We start from the raw sequence: 27,374 nt of genomic DNA, 5'->3' as shown, positions 1-27,374 counted from the left end.
TTTATTTGTCTCGAATGAAAATTGCATACCTTCGATACGACCTCAGGTTTTCAAAATGTTATTTTCACTTTCACCTCTGAATGAACAGCCTATACCCGGCGACACTGAACATTTTGTCACCGTTTCAGAAATACCGTCTGCATTTACCAAATTTTACCTTCCTCCTCTTAACACAAAAAGGGAAGTCCGGGAAACTAAAGTGTAGACGGACCCTTTCGGCGTTTATATTGCCACAGAAAACAATTGTAAATTTGTACTTTGAGTTGACTTATTATATGGGACCCTCCAAGCCACCGGAGTTTTTTTCTCATGATGAAAACGGAAAACACTGAATGGATAAATAATGTTGAAAAAAGTCGTCTTGTGACGAAAACGAATGTCAATATAGAAATAAAACAACCGTGGAAAGCTGACATTAAATCATCCTTTCTGCGCATTGCCAATTGGTCACTGTTGAAGAATTCACCGATTATTGTCCTGTACGTATACTCGTCTCAGCTGCATGTACGTCTTTTTTTTGAAAAAGATAAATGTATTTCCACATAGTCACAAATAAAACAAATCTACATAACTGTGAATGCATTAAAATTACAATGCGTCTTGTCTGAAAAAACAAACAAACAAATAATTAGCTGCTTAATTAAAAAGATCATCATATGAATGCATTCAGGATGCATTCTTCTCCTTCAAGTCTTACAAGGCTTGAAAACTTTGTGATAAAATCCTCAGTTTTGTTCATCATCTTATAAGTGAAATACAATGTATTCATCCATGAGGAGAGATAACATTTCAATTGCATGACATAGAATTGAGGGAAACTTTAATCCCATCAAGAGTAACCGAATTTCGAATATTCCAAACTGTATATTTTACAAAGGAAGTAATACAGTAAATAATGTCAGATGTTGCATTAATATCATTTTCGATTCTTGAAATTGCTAAATCTTTTGCATGTGCGTCAGTAGGTTTGTATGTGCGATAGCGCCCTCTATACAAACTCTGTCATCGTTCATCGTAATGGCGTCGTATCAACATCGTACCTGCAGGGACGTTGGATATAATGACTTATGTCGGTGTGATTTTGGTTCATCGATAGGAAATCTTAAAACCATACATAACAGAGATAACAGAGGATATGCAGGTAACTTTTTAAAAAATTATTTTGCACACACAACTGTTGTTTCGCCATTCTCTACGAGTTGAGATGTGATGGAATCAGTTCTGTAATCAGTAAGCTTGCATTGCAGAACACACACCTCTTGACAAAATGACTCAAATATTTCGGTACGAATTCTCCAAAACAACTCACTTTGGTATATTTGTATCGAAGACATGAAGCGACAGCTATGTTAAATATTTCAGTTCAAAATTCTGTTTGGAAATGCAGAAAATAACCCCATATTGATTTGTTGACATGACTCATGTGTTGTGATGTTGACAAATCACCGTCGATTGTCATACACTTCTTGTCAAAGTTCCTCGATTTTTTCACTGAAAATGTGTCTGAAATTATTAAATTTCATCATGTTCAAACTCTAGAGAAGAAGCAACAACAACTTTGAATATTTTGTCCCCAGAATATCGGTTCTAAATGCGAGAAATAACCGATTATTAGTTTGGAGGGTGATGTAAACAGTGCAGGCCGATCGTTTCGTCACGCTTGAGTGACGATTAAAATTAGCGCGTCAAAACTTTTGAACAAATTTCAATATTTTGATGAAATTTAGACATTTACACATCATCTTGGTGTTTCTGTCTACTTAGAAAATACATAGATTTCATCGGTGGGATCTCCTCTAACAGCAATTCTATCACCGTCGGCGGTCACTGCCATGTACTCAGGCCAGATCCCTTGATCCCTTGACGATCGATGGAAAAGATGACCAATACAAGTTCCATCTTCACTCCAAATCGAAATCCTATCATTGCCGTAATCACAAACATAAACATGATCAGCGCCATCAACGGCAATGCTGCATGGGAAGGACAGCTGACTATCTCCGTGACCACGGTGACCGTATTGGTACAGGAAATTGAACTGAGCATCAAAACACTTGATGCAGTGATTCCAACAGTCAGACACCATGATGACATCCTTACTGTTGACAGCAACAAAGAAGGGGTAGTTGAATTGTGTCTGGCCGCTACCAAGACTACCAACTTGTCCAATGTAAGGTCCATCCTGGCTGTACTTCAGGACACGGTGACCTTTGACATCTGTGACAATAACAAACCCCTTTCCAAGAGCAATGCACCAGGGATTTGAATCTGTAGGTAGGGTAATTATTCTGATAACTTTATTATTTTGATTACAAACAACTATTTGCATATTACTGTCATCCAGGATGAAGTAGAGGTTGTCCTGAGAGACAGCTATGGACTGTGGCTGAATGGCTTGGCAAACTGACCACTGAAACTGCCCAACTCCTTTTCACATGTGTAATCTTGGTTCAGTATGTGTACATATTGTCGTCTCTGTCACACACCAAAAGTTTATCATTGTGGAATGCCAGACCTCTTACAACTTTGAACTTGTGTCCTTGATGACCCTTCAGAGTTCTTCTTGACCAACGTTCTGAAAGGTCAAAGGTCAAAACAGGATCAGAACATAAGATAGAAATACACTGACAACAGGCTGTACTGGAGCTCGTATATCTTGGAAGTTAAAACAGATATAGACACAAATGAAAGTAAAGTACAAAGTCAATTATTCAACCAAACTTTCTACTTTTTTTCTCATCATCCTATCTTACATTTTAGTACATTATTACCATGGCAACACAAGTGTTAATTTTATCTGAAAGGTCATTTCCAAATGTTGTTTCACAATATCTCAGCTGCTTTATATGTTTTTTCTATCAAATTTGACTCAGACATATTAGTGCAATAAAGGGAACTTTGTCCAATGTAGCTGATTGAGGGAAAGTCATGTTGCCATGGCAACATTTTGTAGATTTTGGTTCAAAAATTATTATTTTGGTATATCTTCTGAGTTTCTTTTGTTGAAATGAAAATTCTTTACAAAACCTTTTTTGATTATAGTAAACATTGAATTGTCAGTACATTGTGAATTCAAGAATCAAATATAATGACAAAATGCAGGTTTTTGTGTAAAAATGATGTTTCTGCAATTTTGCTGAATGAAACAAAGTTGCAACTTTCTACCTATAATCTGTCATTTTACAATGTTAATAACATCAGCGTGTGCGTAAATGTTTCACTCATTTTGTGAATAATTGCTGTTGTGCAACTTATCATTTGATAAATTTATTGATATGTTGTCATAGCAACACTTGTGGACCAAATGTTAAAATTTATAACTCAGTTATAATGTACTCTCTTTATTGGTAATGTTTATTTAAAATTCTCTAACAATAATCTACAAAAATTACACAAAGCACAGTGGTACTACCAGTATAATTAAATAATGCGGACAATGCTCTTTTTACACGTTTTTTTATTTATTGAATGATAATTTTAATTTTTTTCAAGTTTTCGTACAGCCTCAACTCATCATTAGACAGTCAGGGTTTTACATGACGCGCATTTCTGCGTCCTTTACGCATAAACCGGATGCAGGACCCCTCAAAACTAAACCACGCGTCCCTTGGGACGCAGCAATATCTGTTGCTGGTGTACACGTAAAACACATCCCAGTAAACCTTACCGACCCCGTACTTTAATGGAATGCTCCATAGTGCATTGGCCTCCACTGTTTCATAACCAATGGTAACCGCGGAAACAAATTCTATTGCTGTAAAAAGTTACTTTCAAAATGTAAACTGATTCTTAATTGGTCGATTTCTTGTTTGCGTCGATTAACACATGTTTATGCATCAGGGCGGGTCGTGTCAAACAGGCCGATCTGCGAAAGTTTTTCGGCGGCCGCAGCAACCAGCACCATGCAGGTTTGGTCGAGGCCGAAACGGCAGCTACGCCATGCGATACTGATACATCAGGTCCCCCGACCAAGTCAGCAAAATTACGAACATTCAACAGAAGTTGACTCAATAGATTTACTATAAATGGCTTCGATATTCTGAAGAGCGAAACGTCATGGAGTGCGGTGTATGTTTGAAAGCAAATGTTACATGCCCGTTCATGGAAGGTTTTTGTAATTTTCAACATTCAACTCTCACTCGTCATCAGGACTCGAAAAGTCGTCTCACAAGCGTTAAAATCCTAAGCATGAGGACCGGCAGTTGCAGGGTAAGAGCACAGTTACGAGTGGAGTGATACGTAGCGGTAAGAGTAACGAACTCGAGGCGTACGCTGCACAATTACGTACTGTTTTACCTGATCGCTAAACGTGACCTTCCATGCGATGTATTCACTGACATCATTCATCTGCAGAATCTGAACGGCTTAGACATTGAATATTACAAACGTCCTCAGATAGTTATGGAGTTTGAAGAGTGTATTCAACGTGCGATCGAGAAGTCCCTGATTGATAGCATACATGCAAGTGACGTCATCGGTATAATGTTGGATGAGACTTGTGTTGTGACATTTCATTCATAAGAAACTTGCAATATATGTTCGATATATTCAGAATGGCGAGGCGAATGTTTCTTTCCTCTGTAACCAGTAAATTACAGATGCCACTGCTGCAGAGATCGAAAACGCCTTGATTGAATTTTTGACTAGGAAAGAAATCTGTGACGCAGCCGTGACAAAATATATGGACTAGGAACAGACGGGGCGGCCGTAATGACCGGCCGTTTGAACGGGTTGGGTGCAAAATTAAAAGCCAGAAATCCCAACCTTGTTCAAGTGCATTGTGTTGCACATCGATTGAATCTTGCTGCTTCCCAAGCAGGCAGAGATATTGAATATTGCAAAGAATATCATAATATAATCCATTCATTGTATAAATACTTCATTGACTCTAGTGTGAGATATGACAAATTCAAACTCTGTTGAATGGGAAAGCAAAACGAATTACTGAGGCTACATCTGTTCGCTGGCTGTGGGTCAAATCAGCTGTCAAGATGGTTTTCATCAGTTTTGAGCCAATTGCCTTGGCACTTGCAAGTGACAAAAAAGGGGAAAGGCTGATGAGCTGTTGAAATTTATCTCTAATTTATTGTGTCTGCTATTCACTGCCTTATTGATTGATGTTCTTACTGTCATTGGAATTTTGAGCCTTACATTTCAGAAAGATTCTGTCACCTCTTATATCAAAAAAAGTGTTCAGTCTACTAGGGACACATTGAATAGAATGACTAATGATTCACACACTGTCAGAGACGTCTTTAATGATTTGGGTGATGTTCCTGGCAATGGTCAGAAAAACACATACAAAAACATTCAAAATACTGACAATCAGCCACTCAGACAGAGGTTCTGTGATGCAAGAAAAAATTATATCAACAAACTGCTGCAGAATTTAGATAGCAGATTTCCAGATGATGAGATGAATATTCTGGAGTGTTTTGATGTGATTCTCAACCCACACAGATATCCTGAAAATGTGGCCAACCTACCTGACTATGGGTCAACCAGCTTGATCAACTGTTGAATCATTATAACAATACACCAGGTATTGATGCTGATAGAGCTAGGGCACACTTCCTTGTTTACAAACACTTCACAAGATCTCATAGGGAGGCACTGAATTTTGATACGAATATCAAGCTGTTGCTAACTGATTTTACAGAGGAGTATCCTGATTTTGCCATCCTAGCTAAAATTGCTCTTGTCATACCAGTGTCCTCTGCCCCATGTGAAAGGGGCTTTTCAGTACAAAATGCCATCAAACAGAGGGCACGAAATAGACTCAATCCTCAAAGGCTTAATAGACTAATGTTCATCAAACTGGTTGGCCCCATCATAGATGATTTTGACTTCATGAACACTGCTAGGTTATTTGCTGAAGGAGCTGCTGGCAGAGTGTGAACTCAAACCTACTTGACTCGCTAGGTGTCTGCCATTTCAGAGTATGAAATTACTTACCTTCTTGTCAATTTGACAAAATGACTACTTGTTCAAATTTCACGTTGTGAACTTGTCATTAAAGTTATGAGATAATATCATGAATAATGTTCTTTGAATTGATCAATGAGGGCCCTCAGTATGAACTAGAATTTTCATGTAGGAATTATTTTAAGAAATATGCAACTATTTGCTGTGTGTTTTAATACTAATTGAACACAGTGAAGACCATGGCATTGATAAACTATAAAACATTTTTGTGAAATAAATTGGGACCCCCATATTTTGATGTAGGACTCCCATTTTCTAACACCAGGAGTCCCAGGGACTCTCAAAAGTAAAAAGTGATGTAAAACCCTGGACAGTTTTAAAAATATTGCTGTTATCATTAACCTATGATATCAAATTTAAATGATGAAGTTTATTGATATATCAAGGCTTACAGGTACTGTAAAATCTTGCACCGTGTCAAATTGAAATAGCCAACCAAGTTGGTCACTCTTTTTAAGGAGAATGAATGTAAATTTCCTTTGTTTCATCCATTCAAAAAGTTACCATACTTTGTATTGGCCATACAGATGAAATTTGTTTCTCTATTTCTGTGTATTAGCTTTATCATAAATCTGTCAGGCTGAAAGTCTGTAAGAATATTTTAATCTTTCCGGAAATTGCTAACTCTTCCAGAAAAAGTCATCATTAATTTCCCCATTTATTCAAATTAATAAGAATAAATAGAAAATAAAAAGTTCATTCTTGTCTCTGAATGTCTATACGATTGATTGCTAAAGTTTTGATGTCATTGTACAAATAGTGTTGAATTATGGGTAATTTGCATCATACCATTGAAAAATTACTTAGAGTAATTTCAGAGGATATTTTTTGCTGACAACTTTATGTCTATTGGTACTAATGTTTCATTTTTCTATTGTAGGTCAATTTACATTCTGGTACAATGCAGTCATGTATGTAGAGTATTAGTGTGGGCCTTCTGGAACCTATTCAGCATTTTATGTAAGTTGATTTCAATTACTGGTAATATTTTATACTTACAACATGAACAATAATACCATTACATTGCTTCTGCTTTCTGCCTTTTCTACAGATTTATGCAAATGTCAAACTATTTCCTTTCAAAATGGTATCTGTAGTGTCCATATGCTGACCTAATCAAATACTACTATGAATTATGGGTAATTTGCATCATACCTTTGAAAAATTACTTAGAGTAATTTCAGAGGATATTTTTGCTGACAACTTGATGTCTATTGCTTTAAATGTTACATACAATGGAGTCATCATGTATGTACAGTATTAGTGTGGACCTGGAGGAATCTATTCAGCATTTTATGTAAGTTGATTTCAATTCACATTTCATTCTTTCAACATAAACAATAGTACCATTACATTAATAGATTATTTACACATTCATCCAGTAAAATACTTAATATACATTCTTGTATATTTATGTATATGAACATACCGTATATGGAACACAACATTAGATATACACTACTTATACCACTTCCTTGGTGTTCCATATACCTTCATATACATAATTATATCATACTAGTATATTGATGGTGTGAATACAGCTATCTGATTGGTCGAGACGTGAACAGACCAGTGGTATATTCATGATATACCACGGCTGGCACACACGCGACCTTTGGCTTGAGCAAAAATCCTGTTTTGATGTTCCACGCCAGAATTTCAATATACTGTTATGATACAATATTAGCAATAAGTCACACCCAGCAATGGTATACCACAAGATGTTGATCAGTTCACGACATATATGCACTCGCTATTGCTCAAGCATATATGTCATGAACTGATCAACATCTTGTGGTATACCATGGCTTGGTGTGTTTTATTGCTTAAATATACAGGAATATATCAAGTATTTTACCTGGTGATTGTTAGTGTTACATGTAAAGTAGTTTGTGCCTCGAAAATGAAAGACTTAAACTTTTGCTCAAAACCTTCCTCAAGCAAACTTTCAACCATATCTTTCAAAATCAAGAATAAAATCCGGGGCCACTAAGCAAATTTTGGTACTAGGGAAACAAATTGCCCAATATTCAACAAGAATTGAAATTCAAAATGACCACCATCCCAGTGTTATCTCTGTGGAAAAATTGAATTATCCTGATTTTTCTCAAAAGACAGCTGGTGGAAACTATACTCACTCCAAGAGCTTCAAAATAAGCCCCCACAAGTGGTAGGCCACAATAGAATAGTGAAATTTTGAGACATCAAATATTTTTCCCAAAGGCGCACTCTACATGATTAAACTATTTCCTTTCAAACTGGTATCTTTCAGTGTTAAAACCCCTATGTGCTGGCCTTATCACAGTAACGGTATGTGTCTACAAGTTGTGTTGATATCACTTCCTAGAATTAGGAAAGTGATGATATTTTATGGTTATTCAGATATTTCATGGTTAGTGCCTACCGGTACATGCTAGCATTCCATCACTTCCTAGAATTAGGAAAGTGATGATATTTTATGGTTATTCAGATATTTCATGGTTAGTGCATACCGGTACATGCTAGCATTCCATCACTTCCTAGAATTAGGAAAGTGATGATATTTTATGGTTATTCAGATATTTCATGGTTAGTGCCTACCGGTACATGCTAGCATTCCATCACTTCCTAGAATTAGGAAAGTGATGATATTTATGGTTATTCAGATATTTCATGGTTAGTGCCTACCGGTACTTGCTAGCATTCATCATGGTTAGCACAGGTTTCATCTGTACTCAAACTCAGCACCACAACATTACTGTATATCATCTCTATAGTCAATGCAAATGGTAACTTAATACCCAAAGTAATATTTTAAATGTCAGACAAAGTCAGGCAGTACTGGATCAAGCTGGTTTTCAATTTCATGTGAAATTTTGTCTTTAGTATGATTCACATGTCATGCCGTGTCTGTTTTAGCCAAATTGTCATGTAGAGAATATATTTCATGGAACTCTGCCTCTAGTATTCACATGTCATGCCATGTCTGTTTTAGTCAATTGTCATTCGGAGAATATATTTCATGGAAAGATACAACTCTTTGCTTGATTACTTAAAGTGTATATCTCACCTATATGTATGTCTGAACTTAATTGAATTGCATAAATCAATATTCATTATTTCAAAAATCAATAATGTTGTAGTGGCAACTATTTTTATAGTAGTGTATTTCACTGTTAAAGTTGTGAAAAATTCACGCTCTCAGGAACATCCAAGTTCATATTTGCCACCTATTGGTCACATGCCATGACGTCAGAAGTGGCTATAACCTCTCAGTCTGAGAGCAATCCTCTGAAAGCAATAGTCAACGCATTGGGTACCAACTTTGAGAAAATCTTAGGTAGTTTGCTGTGATGAAAAGATGCACAGTTTTGGGCTGCAACAACACAACCTGGATAGTTTTAGTTGACATTTGTGCTGTTAATTTGGTGTAGACCTAGAAATATTTCCATGGGAGCATAGTAGAGTTGTGTATTGAGTGACAGTATGATAATACCAACAGCCGACCCCACTCCAAGCTAGCTCAACCGCTGGCCAACCCATCCAGGATATCATGTGAATGAGACTCAAGCCTTTCATAATTAGTTGCTCCCTAAACTGTACTGATTGATAAATTGATTTATTGAAAGAAATTAAAAAAAAAAGTTTTGTAGGTGAGATATACCCTTTAAGGTGACACAGACCTGGGATATATCCAGCCAAATTTTATGGCTAGCTGATCCATTGATATATCAAGGCTTACAGCTACTGTGAAATCTTGCATTGTGTATCAACTTTATATGACAACCGAGTTGGTCATAGTCTTTAAGGAAATAAATATAAATTTCCTTTGTTACATTCATTCAAAATAGTAACCATACATTCTATTGGCCATACAACTGAAACTGTTTCTCAATTTTCAGGTATTACCTTTATCACAAAGCTGTCTACAAGAACACTTTAATCTTTCTGAAAACTGCCATCTGCTCCCCAAAATAATCATCATTACTTTCAGATTTTATTCAAATTATACAATTAGACTAAATAGGAACCCAAAACTACGTCCTCCAAAATCACTGAAATTTGTCTCTGAATTTCTGTACACTAGATAAGTAGATTGCTAGATTTTTCAAAGTTGTTGTACATATCATGTTGAATTATGGGTAAAATAAATTACCCTGCAACAGAACCTTTGAATTATTACCTACAGTAATTTGCTCACGTGTTCACACACGTGAGCATATGGTTTAGCCATGTCTGTCTGTGTGTCTGTGTGTGTGTCCGTGTGTCTGTATCCCCATTATCTCAAAAACGGCTGAACGTATTTCAGTCAAATTTGGTAGACATCTTCAGAATTCAAATGGCTAGAACTGAAAAGGTTTTGGTGGGCGTGGCTTGCATATTAATGAAGTTATCACAGTTTTAATTTTTGTGATACATGGTAGTCTATGGGAATCATGATGACCATGGTTTCTGGACATCTCGACCCCTAACCAACTCGACTCGCTACCAACCTAACCCTGGTTAGACCTTATAGCCTTGCTCCTTCATGCCAAATATCAAAGTCACAGGTCTTGCCAATTTTGAGAAGAAGATTTTTAAAGTATTATTTTTCTGATTTTTCTATGACCTTTGACCTCCCGTATACCTATGCAGCTAAGCTATGGCAATGGCTTATTCTGGCGTATGTTAAAGTCCAAGACAGCCAGCGTCTATTGGACAATGGCCAGTAGGGGACCAAATTGCTCTCCACAATTTTGGGGATTCCACTTGACCTTTGACCTTGGCATCTTCCTGCAACTCATTTATTATGTGCATTTCTAATTCTGAGCTAGCCAATAGAGCTAGAGGTCTGATTTTTGGTATATAGGGATAACTTAGCAATACAAATTTTTTGACAAAATGTCATGTGATCTCGATGACCTTTGACCTTGAATATGAGTATATGTCCATAACTCAGTAACCACAAGTGCTACACCCTTCATATTTGGTATGATGGGAGACCTTAGGACATCACATCCTGTACCTCATTAATTATGCGCATATCTAATTCTGAGCCAGCCAATAGAGCTAGAGGTCTGATTTTTGGTATATAGGGATAACTTAGCAATACAATTTTTTTGACAAAATGTCATGTGACCCCGATGACCTTTGACCTCAAATATACATATATGGCCATAACTAAGTAACCACAAGTGCTACACCCTTCATATTTGGTATGATGGGAGACCTTATGACATCACATCCTGTACCTAATTAATTATGCTCATATCTAATTCTGAGCCAGCCAATAGAACTAGAGGTCTGATTTTTGGTATATAGGGATAACTTAGCAACACAATTTAACTTGATTTTAGTCATTGAAACTTGCTATATACATCAAAGATACTGTGATATAACATTATTGAAAGTCAAAAGACATTTTTACTTCAGCCAATTCCTAATTTGCATATTAAATGAATTTTCATACAAAGTCATTTCACATTTTCATGTCAGCTAATTTACAATTTGCGTATCTAATGAGCTTTCACAGCTCGGCATATATGGCTTGAAGGACTTGGCCAACGGTAATTACACTTGCTATATAAAATGGTGATACAATGACAGCAGTCAAAGAACTTTAATATTTTTATTTCAGCTAATTACATATTTGTATACTTCATGACCTTTGAGAATTAATCGACGGTGATTATTGTTCATTATGTTGATCATAATACTTTCAATGAAGTTGCAGACATGTGGCAAAGGTTCAAATTTACACATAACTGTATGAAACACGTGAGCATTTCAGTTCATATCTGGTTTTGGAGGATATTTTTGTTACAAATGTTCTTTTTCATCTGTTTGTAAGTCAGTTCACATACAATGGAGTCAGCGTGTATGTACACAGTACAGTATTGTGTGGATTTACTGGTAGCTGCTCAGAATTTATTAATGTAAGTAAATTTATATTAAATTTTGTAGTTTATTCTTTCAACACATGAACAATAGTACCATTACATTACTTGAAAAGTGGCTGCCTTTTACAGATTTATGCAGAATGTTAAACTATTTCCTTTCCAACAGGTGTCTGCCATTGTTAGAAACTTCTAGCCATTGTATAAATCATGTTGAATTATGGGTAATATCAATTACTTTGCACTGGAACCTTGGAAAAATTTCCTACAGTAATTTAGGAATATATGTTTTTTTTACAAATTTATACTTTTTGTTACAAATGTTCTTTTTCACTATAGTAGGTCAATTTACATACAATGTGGTCAGCATGTATGTACAGCTTTAGTGTGGATTTACTGATAGCTACTCAGCATTTTATGCAAGTAAATTTATATTCGTAGTTTATTCTTGCAACAAATGAACAATAATACCATTACATTACATTAATTAAAAAGTTTCTACCTTTTCTACAGATTTATGCAAATGTTAGACTATATCCTTTCAAACTGGAATCTGTGGTGTCTATGTGCTGACCTAATCAAAATACTGCTATGAATTATGGGTAATTTAAATCACACCCTTGAAAAGTTACCTAGAGTAATTTCAGAGGATATTTATTCCTTACAACTTGATGTTTGTTGGTACACATGTTCATTTTTCTCTATTGTAGGTCAATTTACATCTACATGAAAATGGAGTCATCATGTATGTAGAGAATTAGTATGGGCCTTCTTGAACCTGTAAGTTGATTTCAATTCATATTTCATTCTTTCAACATGAACAATACTAAAAATGTTTTTGTCCTTTGTTAGTGTTACACATATTGTAGACTTAAATTCTTCTTTATAGCAAATGAAAATGAACAACTTAAACTTTTGCTCAAATTTTCCTCAAGCGAATTTTTAACCATAATCTTTCAAAACCATGAACAAAATCCAGGATAACTGTGTAAATTTTGGTAATAGGGAAACAAATTGCCAAATATTCATCAGAATTTGAATTCAAAATGGCCACCATCCCTGTGTTATCTCTACGGGAAAACATTAAATTTCTGATTTTCTCAAAACACAGCGGATGAAAACTTTACTCACTTCAAGCGCTTCAATAAGCCCCATCAAGTGGTAGGATAGGGCAAAACAGAATAGTGAAAATTTGAGAGATCAAATAGATGCATTCTACCTGAACATCAAACTATTTCCCTTCAAACTGGTATGTGTCTACAAAGTTGTGTTAATATTGTCACTACCCAAAATAAGGAAAAAGTGATGATACAGTGAATATTTGATGGTGGTGCTGGCATACCAACATTCATCATGGTTAGGCCAAAAAATGTAAATTGTGCTGTTCCGATAACATGGTTTTCAAAATTATGGTAGGTAGGTCGGTAGGGATTTTTTTCAAAATGAATTTTTATTTTTAAGAATCCATTTTTCAAGGTTCAGGGTGATCAAAACACGGACCACAGCATTTCCAGAAAAAAATATGCATATAAAAAGGAATTACCGGGGCTCATACATGGACGAGTACCTTAAAGCATAACAGACATCCTCGTTCAAGCAAAAATCAAATGCCAGGTAATTAATGCGTGATTTTTATGGGTTTTTTTCTTTCTTTTATTTACTTCTCTGTTTTAGTAGCTTTAAAAAGTTTAGGGTCAGCAGGTAAAAAGTAGAGTACTTTAGGTCAGGTTATCAGAACAGCACAATTTTTTTCTGCCTTAGCACTGGTTTCATCAGTACTCAAAAGTTTGTGGAAGAACAATGTACTGTGCTATATCATTCCACACAGTACAAGTGACTACTGAATGAAAAGCAATATACACTACAGATTTCAGGAAAAGTCAGGTAGTACTGAGTACTTAATCTAGCTAGCTTGACAAGTCTGTCACATGACAATTGCTCTGTCAGTTAATGTCAGCCAAATTGTTACACAGAGAATTATTTTGTTCTGAAAATTCACACTCTTGAAAACAAAATAAGTATTATATAATGGCTGGATTACTCAAGGTGACACATCAGCCATGGGGAAATATTCTGCCAAAATTTTATGAATAGCTGATACATTGATATATCATGGCTTTCAGGTACTGTAAAATCTAGCAGTGGGTGTCAACTGGAAATGACCACTGAGGTGGTCATTGTCTGTATTAAATTTCCTTAGATTCATTCACGTATTACCTTTATTATAAATTTGTCTACAAGAGCACTTTTTTTTTGGGGGGGGGGGGAAATCGTGATTTGCTTTTAGTTAATGCCAGTCTGTAGAAATTATTCTCAAAATTCCTGATAAAATGTGTGTAGCATTTATTACTTTGCACCAAAACCTTGCAAAAATTACAGAGGATATTTTTTTTTACAAATTGATCTTTTTCATCACAAATGTTTTTTTCATCTAGCAATTCACAATGGAGTCAGTATGCATGTACAGCATTGGTGTAGATTTACTGGTAGCTGCTCAGCATTTTATTTAAGTAATTTTCAGTTCATGTTTATTCTTTCAACAAATGAACACTAGTATCTAAATTTCTTGAAAAGTTTCTGGCAATTGTTCGTGTTACCATTAATATCTAAACTATTTCCTTTTAATTAAACTTGTATCTGTCAGTGTTAATGTGATACCAAAGGATTCAATGCATGTGCGATAGCCATGGCAGGCAGTGCACGCTATTGCACCTGAAAATCGTTACTGTTTACAGCACCAATTTAAATAAGGCTAAGCATGTGTTTTAGAAAATTCTCACTAATTCTTGAAATATGACAAGAATAGGATTATTACGAAATTACAAGTACAATCTTGCCATTTCAAAACATAGTGTTTGTTGCATGGCTCACCAAAGCTATGTATGGGACTGTCATAGAGTATGTCAAGTATCGCTATCTAAAATATCAGGCGATTTTGAGCAAATTTCGCTCAATCTTTTCAAAGACATGCTGTGCCAATCTGCGTATCTATGATGTCACGCATTCCATGACTGGCAAACATGCATCTGCTTGGTTTTGGTGCCGTTGTTTCACAATCTTTGGGTCAATAAAAGCACAAAAACTCATATTTTCGTGGATTTGACAAATTTACCATAGCAACCATTGCCTACATACTTAAATCCTTTGGTATTACCTAAATTACCTTCATGTCCTGGCCTACAGTCAGTTGAAATGGTAATTGAATACCAAAGCAACACTATGAATGTCAGGGAAAGTCAGGCAGTACTTTTAGCCAGCTAGCCTCCCATGCTGATGTTATTTGACACACTGTCTTGAGTATGATTTACATACCCTGTCTGTTAAACTTAGCAGAAATGTCATTTAGAGAAATATTTGTTCAGTTAATTCAAACTCTTGAAAACAAAATTGGTATATAATGGTCGGATTACTTAAGGTGACATAGTCCTGCCAAATTTTATGAATAGCTGATCCATTGATATATCAAGGTTTACAGGTACATAAAATCTTGCTCTGTTTGCCGACTTAAATGACTGACCAAGTTGGTCATTGTCTTTAAGGAGAACAAATGCAAATTTCCTTTGTTACATACATTCAAAAAGTAGCCACACTTTGTGTTGGCAATAAAGCTGAAACTAGTTTCTCCAATTAAAAGTACGACGGTAATCATAAAGCTGTCTCCAAAAACATTTCAATCTTTCTTAAAATTGCCATCTTCTCCACAGTTGATCCAAAATACACAATGAAAATAAATGGGAGCCAAAAACTACATCCTCAAAATTACTGAAAATTGTCTCTTACAGGATTACTAGAGTTTTTGATGTCATTGTACAAATCATGTTGAATTATGGGTAATATTAATTACTTTGCACTACGCAAGTGTTATTTCAGATAATATCCCTATTATCTCATAAATTGATCTCTTTTGGTACATATATTCTTTTCATCTACTGTTGGTCAGTTTACATACAATGTACAGTATGTCAGCGTGTATGCACAGATTTAGTGTGGGTTTACTGGTACATGTACAGTAGCTGTTCAACATTTTATGTAAGTTAATTCAATTTTCATAGTTTATCGGCACTAGTATTATTAAATTATTGGAAAAGTGTTTGCTATTGGTTAAGTGTTACACTTATCCTTCGAACAATTTCCTTTCAGACTGGTATCTGTCAGTGTTAATAACCTGTATGTGCTGGCCTTATCACAGTACTGGTACCGGTATGTGTCTACAACTTACAAGTTGTGTTGATATCACTCCCCTAAATTAGGATCTTATAGATACACTGAATATTTCATGGTAGTGTTTCAATGCTAGCATTTATTATGGTTCACAGTTGTCAACAATGTTCAAATCTTGCATAAGTGCAAATAGTAATTGAATTCTCAAACCAATATTCTGGATTTCACAGAAATTCAGGCAGTACTTCAACCAACTAGCTTCTTATGCTTTTCTCTCGTGAAACACTGTCTCTTGTATGATTCACATGTCCTGTCTTTTAGTCCCCGTGGACACCGTCCGGGGGACTTAGTTTTGGTCATGTCCGTGCGCGTGTGTGCGTGCGTGCGTGCGTGCATGCGTGCGTTTGTCCGTCCGTTCACGCAGATATCTCAGACATGCCCAGGTCAATTTCTTTCAAACTTGCACAAGGATAGTACCCTACCCCATACAGATGCACGTCGATTTGTTTCACAATGCGATCAAATTTGGCCGTGTTAGAGGACTTTTTAGGTTTCACCTCCATAGACTCCCATGTATAAGCCAGGCTCCATAGACTCCCATATATAAGGCAGTCCATAGACTCCCATGTATAAGGCAGTCCATAGACTCCCATGTATAAGGCCAAGAAAAATAAAAATTTAGTTTCTCATCTTATTCATATTGCAAAAACAATGCAGTGACACAGTTTTTAGTCCCCAGGGATGAAGTCCAGGGGGCTTATAGATTGGGTCATGTCCGTCCATCAGTCCATCCGTTCACGCAGATATCTCAGATATTTTGACAAAATGTCGTGTGACCTTGGTGACCTTTGACCTCAAATATATATATATATGTCTAAACTCGGTAACCACAAGTGCTACACCCTTCATATTATATAGGAATAACTTAGCAATACTACTTTTTTTTTCAAAATGTCACGTGACCTCGGTGACCTTTGACCTCAAATATACATATTTGTCCATAACTCAGTAACCACAAGTGCTACTACCCTTCATGTATGAAGGTTGAACCCCAGCGTTGGAAACTACGCCCGTCCTCCCGTCCGAGACGGGTAACTTTTCAGTCGGACGGGAGGAAAATTGTACTTCCACGTCCGTGTGTCGGGCTCTCGATAGTAGCCCATACGGCATACCCAGTAATCTCATCGATCATGATCAGCTGCTTCTAGATGTTGTTTTAAACGAAATGTAGTATACCATTATGTCGGACTTCGACGCGCTTATGCTACTGAAACTGTGCAACTGTGTGACGCCGGAATGCAATGCAAGCGAGACATGTAAACACTAGTAAACAGGAAGTCGCTCATACTAGTAATTCTCACACTAAGCGAGATTTGCGCGATATCAGCCAGTGCTATAAATATAAAGATATAAAGGAAAGATATAAAGATATAAAGGATATAAAGGAAAATGAGGGCAACTCCACACATCGGCTCTACCAAGATTGTTTAGTATTACGAAATGTGAATAAAAGGATCATTGCATTTATTTTGTGTGGAATACATGGCAAGACACCGGTGAATCGATAGTGCCTTGACCCTAGTCATGTGATTTGGGTCCCCGGTAAACCGGTTTGTTGATTGAGTGATTCGTCTTAACGGTGTTTCGGTACCAAAAATGGGGTTCCTTCATCAGTCGCTCTCTTGTTTTGTATCCCATCCGTTTGGTTGTGTGATGAAGTCATCTTCGTCCTCCAGGAGGAGAAGCCAGATTCGTTATTGAGAGAGTTAGCCACTATTGACTGACTCTATAGTGAGCGATCCGGTGTGTGGTGTCATATTTATATTTAACATGACCCAGCATCGACCGGAGTTTCTGGACGCTTATAAGGATTTTTGTTTTAGGGCATATTATGAGCGTTGCTAGTGCTCGTTATGTTAAGAGTAAATGTTGTACTAATCTGTCAACGATTAGTTTGTTTTAGGCATTTAAATCGATTATCCGAACTTTTAGTTTTGTGTCAATTTTTCGTGGACTTTGTAATAGATTTCGGGTCGATATTGGTGCCTGCTTTCCGGTGTTTGAAAAGCATGTTGTGAAGGGCTGCTTCGAGAAATAAATCTTGTTTCTCTGTGTTTAGCCATTCCCAGGTTTCATGGTTTCGTTAACAATATTTGCTGTAAACGGCCTTTGAAATCGGTTTGGTCTGAGGAGAGTATTGGTTTATTTAATTCATGCCGCCAACTTTGATTACTTATATGGCAGCTCTCTCAGTTTTTGATTTTCTTTGCCAGATGATGTTTTCTGTATTGCTCAGCAATCTTTTCAGTTTGGTTGATTGTAGTATCAATTCGATGACAGATTGCACCCGTCCTTGGTTTATACGATAAAGTGGCATAAAATGGAGACAAATTAAAAAAAAAAATGTTTCCCCGTTGTTAAAACCGCTATCGTAAAACCTTTTAACTGTTTGAGCGATATGGGCAACGTGTGTTTGAATTAACTAATTAATTAATCAGAGTGTTATCAGCATTGTTATTGTAGAAATTTTGTATTCAAGTCCGGATTATTCATTTCAAACACTGGAATTCAGAACAGTTTGTTTGTAAGATCATAGTTAATACTCATGTTGAAAATAAATTTGTTTACAGTTTGAAGTACATAATGGTTTTGTGTTTTTTGAATGAATGGATTTGTAACAAAATCAGGACAGGCAACTTTCTGGCAGGACAGGCAAGTTTTGAAAGTTACCAGTCCTGATGTCTGGCAAATATTTTGGCCAGTTTCCAACACTGATGTATGGTATGATGGCAAGGCTTATGACGCCACATATTGTACCTCATTAATTATGTGCATATCTAATTTTGAGCAAGCCAATAGAGCTAGAGGTCTGATTTTGGTATATAGGGATAACTTAGCAATACAATTATTTTGACAAAATGTCACGTGACCTCGGTGACCTTTGACCTCAAATATACATATTTGTCCATAACTCAGAAACCACAAGTGCTACAACCTTCATGTATGGTATGATGGGACACTTTATGATGCCACATATTGTACATCATTAATTATGCGCATATCTAATTTTGAGCGAGCCAATAGAGCTAGAGGTCTGATTTTTGGTATATAGGGATAACTTAGCACTACAATTTTTTTGACAAAATGTCATGTGACCTCGGTGACCTTTGACCTCAAATATACATATTTGTCCATAACTCAGTAAACACAAGTGCTACATCCTTCATGTATGGTATGATGGGACACTCTATGAAGCCACATATTGTACCTCATTAATTATGTGCATATCTAATTTTGAGCGAGTCAATAGAGCTAGAGGTCTGATTTTTGGTATATAGGGATAACTTAGCAATACAATTTTTTTGACAAAATGTCATGTGACCTCGGTGACCTTTGACCTCAAATATACATATTTGTCCATAACTCAGAAACCACAAGTGTTACACCCTTCATATATGGTATGATGGGACACCTTATGACGCCACATATTGTACCTCATTAATTATGTGCATATCTAATTTTGAGCGAGTCAATAGAGCTAGAGGTCTGATTTTTGGTATATAGGGATAACATAGCAATACAATTTTTTTGACAAAATGTCACGTGACCTCAATGACCTTTGACCTCAAATATACATATTTGTCCATAACTCAGTAACCACAAGTTGTACACCCTTCATATGGGATGATGGGAGACCTTATGATGCTTCATACTGTACCTCATTAATTATGCATATATCGAATTCTGAGCAAACCCATAGAGCTAGATGTCTGTCATACATATGCACATAGATTTGTTCTGTGATACGATCCAATAAGGCCGCCATGTGGCCATTTTATTACGATTTTTTCATGTCCTGAACTACAGCTCAGACATGTATCAAGTGAATTTATTCAAAAGTATTTTTATCACAGACCTAATGAAGAGGACTCTATCCTCTCTGAGGACCTGTAATCAAAGTACCCATTAACAAGTGGGGACTGTGTCATCAACGATGACTTGTTTTTGGGGTTTTTTTGGGGGGGGGGGCGGTGAGGGTGGACAATACAGTGCACATTTCTTAAAGGTCAACTATACTTGTGGGTCATCTCACATAATACTTCCTATGTAAATCTGCAGAATTGAGCTCTTAGTTGTTGTTGTATGTTGTATTTTATTTATTTAAGTGTCCTATGTCGACCTATTCACCATTTAAATAAATTAAAATGAAATGTTTTCAATTCCACATCCAGCCCACTGGGCTTATAAGACACGTTAATAATAATGAATACCACATTGAAGACAAAAAAGGATACATTATTTGTAAAGTGTGCTTTTCCTTCTCGAAAATGCCCTATAAATGTAGTCTGCTACATTATTACAGAATTTTGTCATAAGTATACATAACTTGTTATCGTTGCTTAAGTCATTAAAATCTGGCATATCAGTCAATATCTTGTCTAAAAGTGACTTACGGTAATCTCCATACAGAGTACTTGAAACAAAATATGAAATTCATCTTCAACATGAGAGGACAGAATTCGCATAACCTCTGTTCAACTGCAAGATTACTGAATCTCCCCGTTTCTATTTTAAGTGGGAGTATGCCCGTCCTAAACTGGGCCATGAGAGACCGCTTCGCGCGAGACATACAACCTGTCAAATACATTTCTTTTCGGTATTCCTTTTTAATTATACAATATGTCCTTAATTTTGACTTTTGTTGCACTTCTAGTTCCCATTTTCTCGCATGAAAAATTCTTAACATTCACGAGCTTCTTCTAATTTTATCACTTCTCGGTTCATAAATCTATTTTGAAAGCCAATTTCTGAGAGAACACTTATATCGTTCGACCAATTTTTTGTTTGCAAAGCATAATCCCACAGAAACACTAGTTTCGTTATTCTGTTGTCTGGTGTTTACAACAGTCTATTCCAGAAACGTAACATATCAAGCTTTCGACGAAAACTTGGGTTATCCCACCCCATGTCTCCATTTAAAGCCAACTTTGGTGCATATTTATGTACACCCATGAAATATCTCAATGCTCGATCTTGTATTGTATCACAGTTTTTAAACTGACCAAATCCCCATATCCCGCACAGTAGTCTAAAATTGGAACAACACAGGAATTGTACAAGGTAGAAAAAGTATTGTAATGGAAATCCTTAAATCTATGGATTTTAGAAATAACAGCTCCTAAAGCCCTTCCTGCTGAATTGCATAAGATTTTTGCCGTTACTTCGTAGTCTAAAAACTCATTGAAAACCAGACCTAGATATTTATACTGAGACACTGTTTCTAAATTCCGTCCTTCATATTTAAAAATAAAATTTGACAGCCTGACATTTTTATTTCTAAAATGAACAACTTGTGTTTTGTTTTCGTTTACTACCATACGCCATTTCTTACACCAATTTTCTAGACACTCAACAGCCTTTTGGAGATTTTCTTCATTTTCAGCAAGAATGACTATATCATCTGCGTACAGCAGAATTGCAACCTCTCGGTCACCAACTGGAACTCCAATATGGATTTTGTTTACCTCTTTAGCAAAATCATTCAAATAAATAGAAAAGAGTATAGGAGACAGTACATCTCTCTGTCTAACACAGAATCTGTTGAAAACCAAGGGGAAAGCAAACCATTTACATTAACACAAGAAAGTGGTTCTCATAGAAACTCTTAATTGCCTTGTACAATTTGCCTGAAACACCATTTTCAAGTAACTTAAAGAACAACATATCTCTGTTTACCCAATCAAATGCTTTTTTCATATCTATAAAAGCTGCAAATGTGGACAAACCTGACGCTTTTCTATTTCTGATAATACTTGTCATAACATAAATGTGGTCGATACAGGCCCTACCTTTCCTAAAACCATTTTGCTCATCGACTAAAATATTTTCTGCGTCAAAATATTGAACAAGTCTATTATTTATAATCCCAGAATACAATTTACTCACAGTTGACAGAAGGCTTACTCCTCGATAATTTAAAGGAACTCGGGGATCATTCAATGCATTTTTGGGTATTGGTTTGATTATAGCTTTTCTCCACATACTAGGTATTTTTCCAAAATTAAAATAAAGTTGAAATAACTTGTGAAGCAATTTAATTGCAGTTGGGTTTTTGAAAATCTCATAAGGAAGTTTGTCAACGCCAACTGCTTTATTGAGTTTTGACTTATTTACTACATTCGTTACCTCTTGAAGTGAAATATCACAATTCAATAGGGGGTTAACATGATTACTGTCTAACTGCCATTCCAACTGGTTTTTACAACTCAAATATGTTGGTAGAAGTCCTCATCGAATCCAGTGTCTCCCGTGACAGAAAGGCTATAGAGATCTTCAAAGTCAGATTTCCATTTATTTAAAACTGAATTAACATCTGTTTTGACGCTATTGTTTTTCTGCGTAAACCTCCCATGGAATATAATTTTTTTGCTCTGGGACCCAATTTATTAATGTGACTCCAAAACTCAGTTGGATTCTGTGTGTTCAAATTTTCAATATCCATCATAACCTGTCTCTGGTATGATCTCTTCAGCTTTCTGTAGAATTTGTCAAATGTATGTTGGGCATTCCTAAAGTTTTGTTTAAATACCGATTTCTGTAATTTAGTACCTGTACATCTCATAAATTGTTTCTCTTTTTCTCTCATGTCCCTCCAGAGGGCAGTCAGTTCTGTATTCCAAAATGGCTTATGTACTTGAATTTCTTTGAACACACTGGGACATCCCTGTACTCTAGCGTAGCATCCATTTCAGAAAAAATACTGTCACAAATTTATCATATATAATATCTACACTCAATTGGTTATTCCGAGATGACTCAATTTGATCTATTAATTCTATAATAGCATTTCTGGATAATTCCCCGTCTAGAAATCCATTTGGTACATTTGAAAACTTATATCGCCTTGTCTTTTCACCCCTAACTACGGGATTCATTGAATTTTTTCCATCATGCTCAAGCTCTCTTGTCCCCATTTTTAGTGTCAAAACTGAGTGATCTGGTAACGCACAATCACCAGAAAGCAGTGTAAATCATACGTATCAATTAATGCAGTGACAGAATCCACAGAAAATTCATGACACAAGTGTACATTATCACATGGTACAAGCATATAATCTACGACAGATTTTCCTCTATGGGAAATTGATGTAAAGTTGTCTTGAAGAGGATAAATTCTTCCATTCAATACTGACATCTGAGAATCTTAAAGAAACTCAATAAGTGTCTCACCGTGTTTGTTAACTACACTGTCTATGTTAATTCTTTTAGGAATATTATCAATTTCTGGTATACAATCGTCTAAAGCACCAATCCGTGCGTTTAAAATCCCGCAAACGATAATATTGTCACATCATTTTCTACATATAGTTGACAAAGTAAGTGAGAAACCAACGACATCTCTTCCCCAACGAGAATTTTCTGGGTGTAAATAACACGTAAAGAAGATAAAACTATACTCTGTTATTTTATCAACAAATTTCAATCCCAATATACCGTCATAAGATTTATCACAAACTGATATGTTATATCTACGGACAGTGTCATTTTTGACCAATATACCAACTCCACCTGAAGCACGTATGGCTCTTTTGTGAGCCAATTCTCTGTTAAAACCAAACCATCTATATCCTTCAATCTCAATACTCTCACCTTGTTTGAGGTGAGTTTCACTTAGACAAAAAACATCGCAATTCTTACGTAAAATAACTTGCTTTATCAAGTCTCTATTTTAGTCGTAGGAAATTCTTAGTATATAATTACAGTTCACAGGATACTACCTGGGGTAGTCCAGCATGTACAGCCTTGATTGGGCTCACAAGTCATGAATTTCTGGACTTCAAATTTTACTTTCTGTGTTTCCAATGTACTGCAAAGTAACTTAGTTTTCAGCCTGACAAAGATGAGATTTAATACCTAGCAAATTTTACTAATACTTAGCGTACATGTGATCAACTTATAGATCACATGTTCACACATGTGATCTAATGTCCCATGGATGTCTGTCTGTCTGTACCGGTATGTCTGTATGTCTGTATGTCTGTATGTCTATGTTCCTGTTTGTCTGTTTGTCTGATGGCATGATAAAATTCAAGAACAGCAGATGGGATTTGAATGAAATCTTGTACGAATTTTGTTTTGGGAATGGCAAGAACTGATAAGTGTTTGGTGTGTGTAAGCGTGAATATTTTATGCTTATTTGTATTTATTAATGATTTTGAAAAAACACATGTATACTTAGAGAATGGCAGCTTAAAATTTGATGAAATTTCCTACAAATTCTAATCACACAAGAATATACAGCAAAGATATTAAAGGTTTAGATGAAATTTAATTGTGAATTTGCATATTTGATAAACTTTCTAAGTTTTCACCAAAATTGACAAAACTTGCCATGTACATAACAGATACTATCACGTTCATGAAGGTCATTTCATCATCTGAGATCAACTAACTACTAGCTTGCATATTTACAGTTAGGCAAAATTTCTCAAAATTGCTGTTGATGAGACAATGATATATTATCAGTGAAAGAATTTTGCATTTTCATGTCAGCTAATTTATAATTTGCATTTTCAAAGAATGAATTCCAAATTTGTCACATTAAACTGAAAGCACTTGACCAAAGCTGATGAAATTTGCTATGTCAACTGATTGGTAATTTGTATACTTTAACATTTTTTTTTAAATAGTGATTACTGGACGGAATTATCCAAAGTTGATGACAGTTCTATGTAAATTGATGATAAAGAGTAGTGCAAATATTTTGCATTTTTGCTTCTGGTGATTTATAATTTACAAATTGAATGAGCTTTTACAGTTTGGCAAATAAAGTTTGAAGAACATGGACCAACGGCACTACAATGAGAGAAGTCATTGCCAAAGAAATTTACCGTAGTATAATTTATATTTCAGCTGATAACATATTTGTGTAATTTTGTATACTTTATTTTTTTTTGCGTTAATCTAAGGTGAATTATGTGCAAGGATGCCATACTCTTGGTATTTGCATTCATTATGGCTTGAGGTGTATTCTGTGGCCATCCCTGGCTATCCCTGCTAGAGCATCTGGTGAGTGGGGGGGGGGGAGAGATGGCGGAGTACAAGCCTTAGTGGATTACTCTTAGAGCAATTACCCAAAGTGTCTACCACTTTTAGTCTTGACATGGGGTTCTGTTATTATACAACAAATGTTGAAACTGAAAACATGCCGTGTTTTGTCGTCTGAAGTTTTGCAGTAAGATCTAGTTCCCACTTATGTAATCAGGTTTGAGGTATGATGATGTCATCGGATTCTCATTGGTTAATTTTGCCCCCTCATCCTCAGCTACATAAATTTATTAATATATGTGCGAGGTACCCAGTACACCAGTTTGTCATTTTGATAAGATGTAAGTCACACCAACAGTGGTAAAATAGTAAATAGTACATGCTACTTAGCAATCAGAGGAAATTAATTCTGAAGCAAAGAGTGTTTACAATTGACACTGTTACTTACCAGATTTACTTCCAACAGTTGCTGTACCACCAGACATCTTAGAGGACACTGAACCACTAGGCATCTCTTCACCACCAGTACTGACTGAACTCCTCTGTTCCTGTTTACTTCTAGTAGTTGCTGTACCACCAGACATCTTAGAGGACACTGAACCACTAGGCATCTCTTCACTACCAGTACTGACTGAACTCCTCTGTTCCTGTTTACTTCCAGTAGTTGCTGTACCACCAGACATCTTAGAGGACACTGAACCACTAGGCATCTCTTCACCACCAGTACTGACTGATCTCCTCTGTTCCTGTTTACTTTTAGGTATTGCTGTACTACCATCAGATTTCTCTTTACGTCCAAAGATACGCTTGGAGATCTTGCTGAAAATGCCACCAGAGTCTTTCTTCTCTGTGAATGGATAAGAAATACCTACATCAACAGTAAGTTCTGTACTATGATTCTGAACACACAAAACTGTTATTTATGAATGGGCTGAGAGTGAGTTGGGAAATTTCTTTTTCCAGTTAGTGTTAGACAGAACTCCCCCCAAGTGTAAGAAGTCTGGTCTGAGACTGTTGGTTTGTTGGAATATTTTCTTGTGTCTCTTTTATGCTTGCAAAAGCTACAGTCAAATACAGAAGTGCAATTTATTGTAAAAAAATTGGTATCAATGAACTCCTTTGATTGATATCACTCATCCACATCAACTGTTGCACTTAACATGTAACATAAAAGTAAATTCTCATAGCTGTACCTTTATAATGTTACAAGCATAAACAGAGTTATGAGACTAATATTCTTAATCCCGCAATTCTGTCAGGGGGATTACTCAGAAAACCTCTTGAATGTCAAAACAAATTGCAGTCCCAACTACTGCAATTGTGGATGAATGATCTTTTTCTCCTTCAATGATACTTTGCCAACTATGGTCTGTTCTCTGATCTTCAATAAATATAGCTCATTTCAGTTCCTCTATTGTACAAAATGTGTAGGCATTTATTGAACTCTTTTATCAAAATTTTCAATTTAAGAATTTCCATATTATAAAATGACAACCAGTATATAACCAGTATATTTTTAATTGTGCATTTTCACTGGCTATCATAACACAATATCCAATGACAACTTTGTAAACTTCTGTATACTTAATTTTTTTGAATTAATCGATGGAAGTGAGATGAAGACTTGTACAAGTATGCTGTACTCTGAGTATTTGCACAAGGGCTTGCGATGTATTCTGCAACCATCCCTGCTACAGCACCTTTTGAATGCTGGGACAGCAAAATACACCACAAGCCTTACTGCATTAATCTGAGAGCAATAACCCTGAGTATAGATTACTTGCAGTCTTACAATGGGGTTTTGTTAATTTTATAATAGTTCGAACTGAAAACACATGCCATGTTTTGTCGTCTGAAGTTCACTGGCTATCATAATACAATTGCTTCACTTTTATAGTCTAAACGATGGATATTACTTATCCATGGCAATGAAAAATACAAGAAAAGGTGTTACTCTTCTTACGCTCTTTTCCCATGGTAACTAGTCCTTCTTCATGGAAACTCCTTACTACAAGACGAGGTTCAGGTGAAATTGTTGTGTCTTTTCTGATACCCTCTCCAGGCGTCTTTGGTTGTGTGGCTGTTTCCATCTCACTTCCCTCTATGCCAGTCATCTCAGGTTGTGATGGTGTGGCTGTCTCCATCTCACTTCCCTCCCTGCCAGTCATCTCAGGTTGTGTTGGTGTGGCTGTCTCCATCTCACTTCTATCCCTGACAGTCATCTCAGGTTGTGTTGGTGTGGCTGTCTCCATCTCACTTCCCTCCCTGCCAGTCATCTCAGGTTGTGTTGGTGTGGCTGTCTCCATCTCACTTCCTCCCTGCCAG

The 27,374-nt window shown here is 36.1% G+C and overlaps 1 protein-coding gene across 1 annotated transcript; it reads right to left on the bottom strand.

The window, feature by feature from the left end:
- Positions 1-1,874: 1,874 nt before the first annotated feature.
- On the bottom strand, positions 1,875-27,365 carry LOC139142279 (uncharacterized). Its single transcript, XM_070712166.1, has 3 exons — positions 27,013-27,365; positions 25,498-25,896; positions 1,875-2,575 (listed from the first exon to the last, which is right to left on the bottom strand). The coding sequence occupies exons 1-3, from the start codon at positions 27,353-27,355 to the stop codon at positions 2,451-2,453; spliced, it is 867 nt and encodes a 288-aa protein (XP_070568267.1). The 5' UTR covers positions 27,356-27,365; the 3' UTR covers positions 1,875-2,450.
- Between the last annotated feature and the right edge of the window lie 9 nt (positions 27,366-27,374).

This window comes from Ptychodera flava, chromosome 1, assembly GCF_041260155.1.
Source record: "Ptychodera flava strain L36383 chromosome 1, AS_Pfla_20210202, whole genome shotgun sequence".
NCBI classification, from domain to species: domain Eukaryota; kingdom Metazoa; phylum Hemichordata; class Enteropneusta; family Ptychoderidae; genus Ptychodera; species Ptychodera flava.
This window is presented reverse-complemented; position numbering and strand designations above follow the sequence as displayed.

What these genes read in the sequence shown, in the direction of transcription:
- LOC139142279 (XM_070712166.1), bottom strand. Translation starts at nt 27,355, where the DNA reads ATGGAGACAGCCACACCAACACAACCTGAGATGACTGGCAGGGAGGGA. An exon ending in AGTTACCATGGGAAAAGAGC is followed by an intron (nt 25,897 to 27,012) that starts GTAAGAAGAGTA and finishes ATCCATTCACAG; the next exon opens with AGAAGAAAGACTCTGGTGGC. An exon ending in AACTGTTGGAAGTAAATCTG is followed by an intron (nt 2,576 to 25,497) that starts GTAAGTAACAGT and finishes TTGACCTTTCAG; the next exon opens with AACGTTGGTCAAGAAGAACT.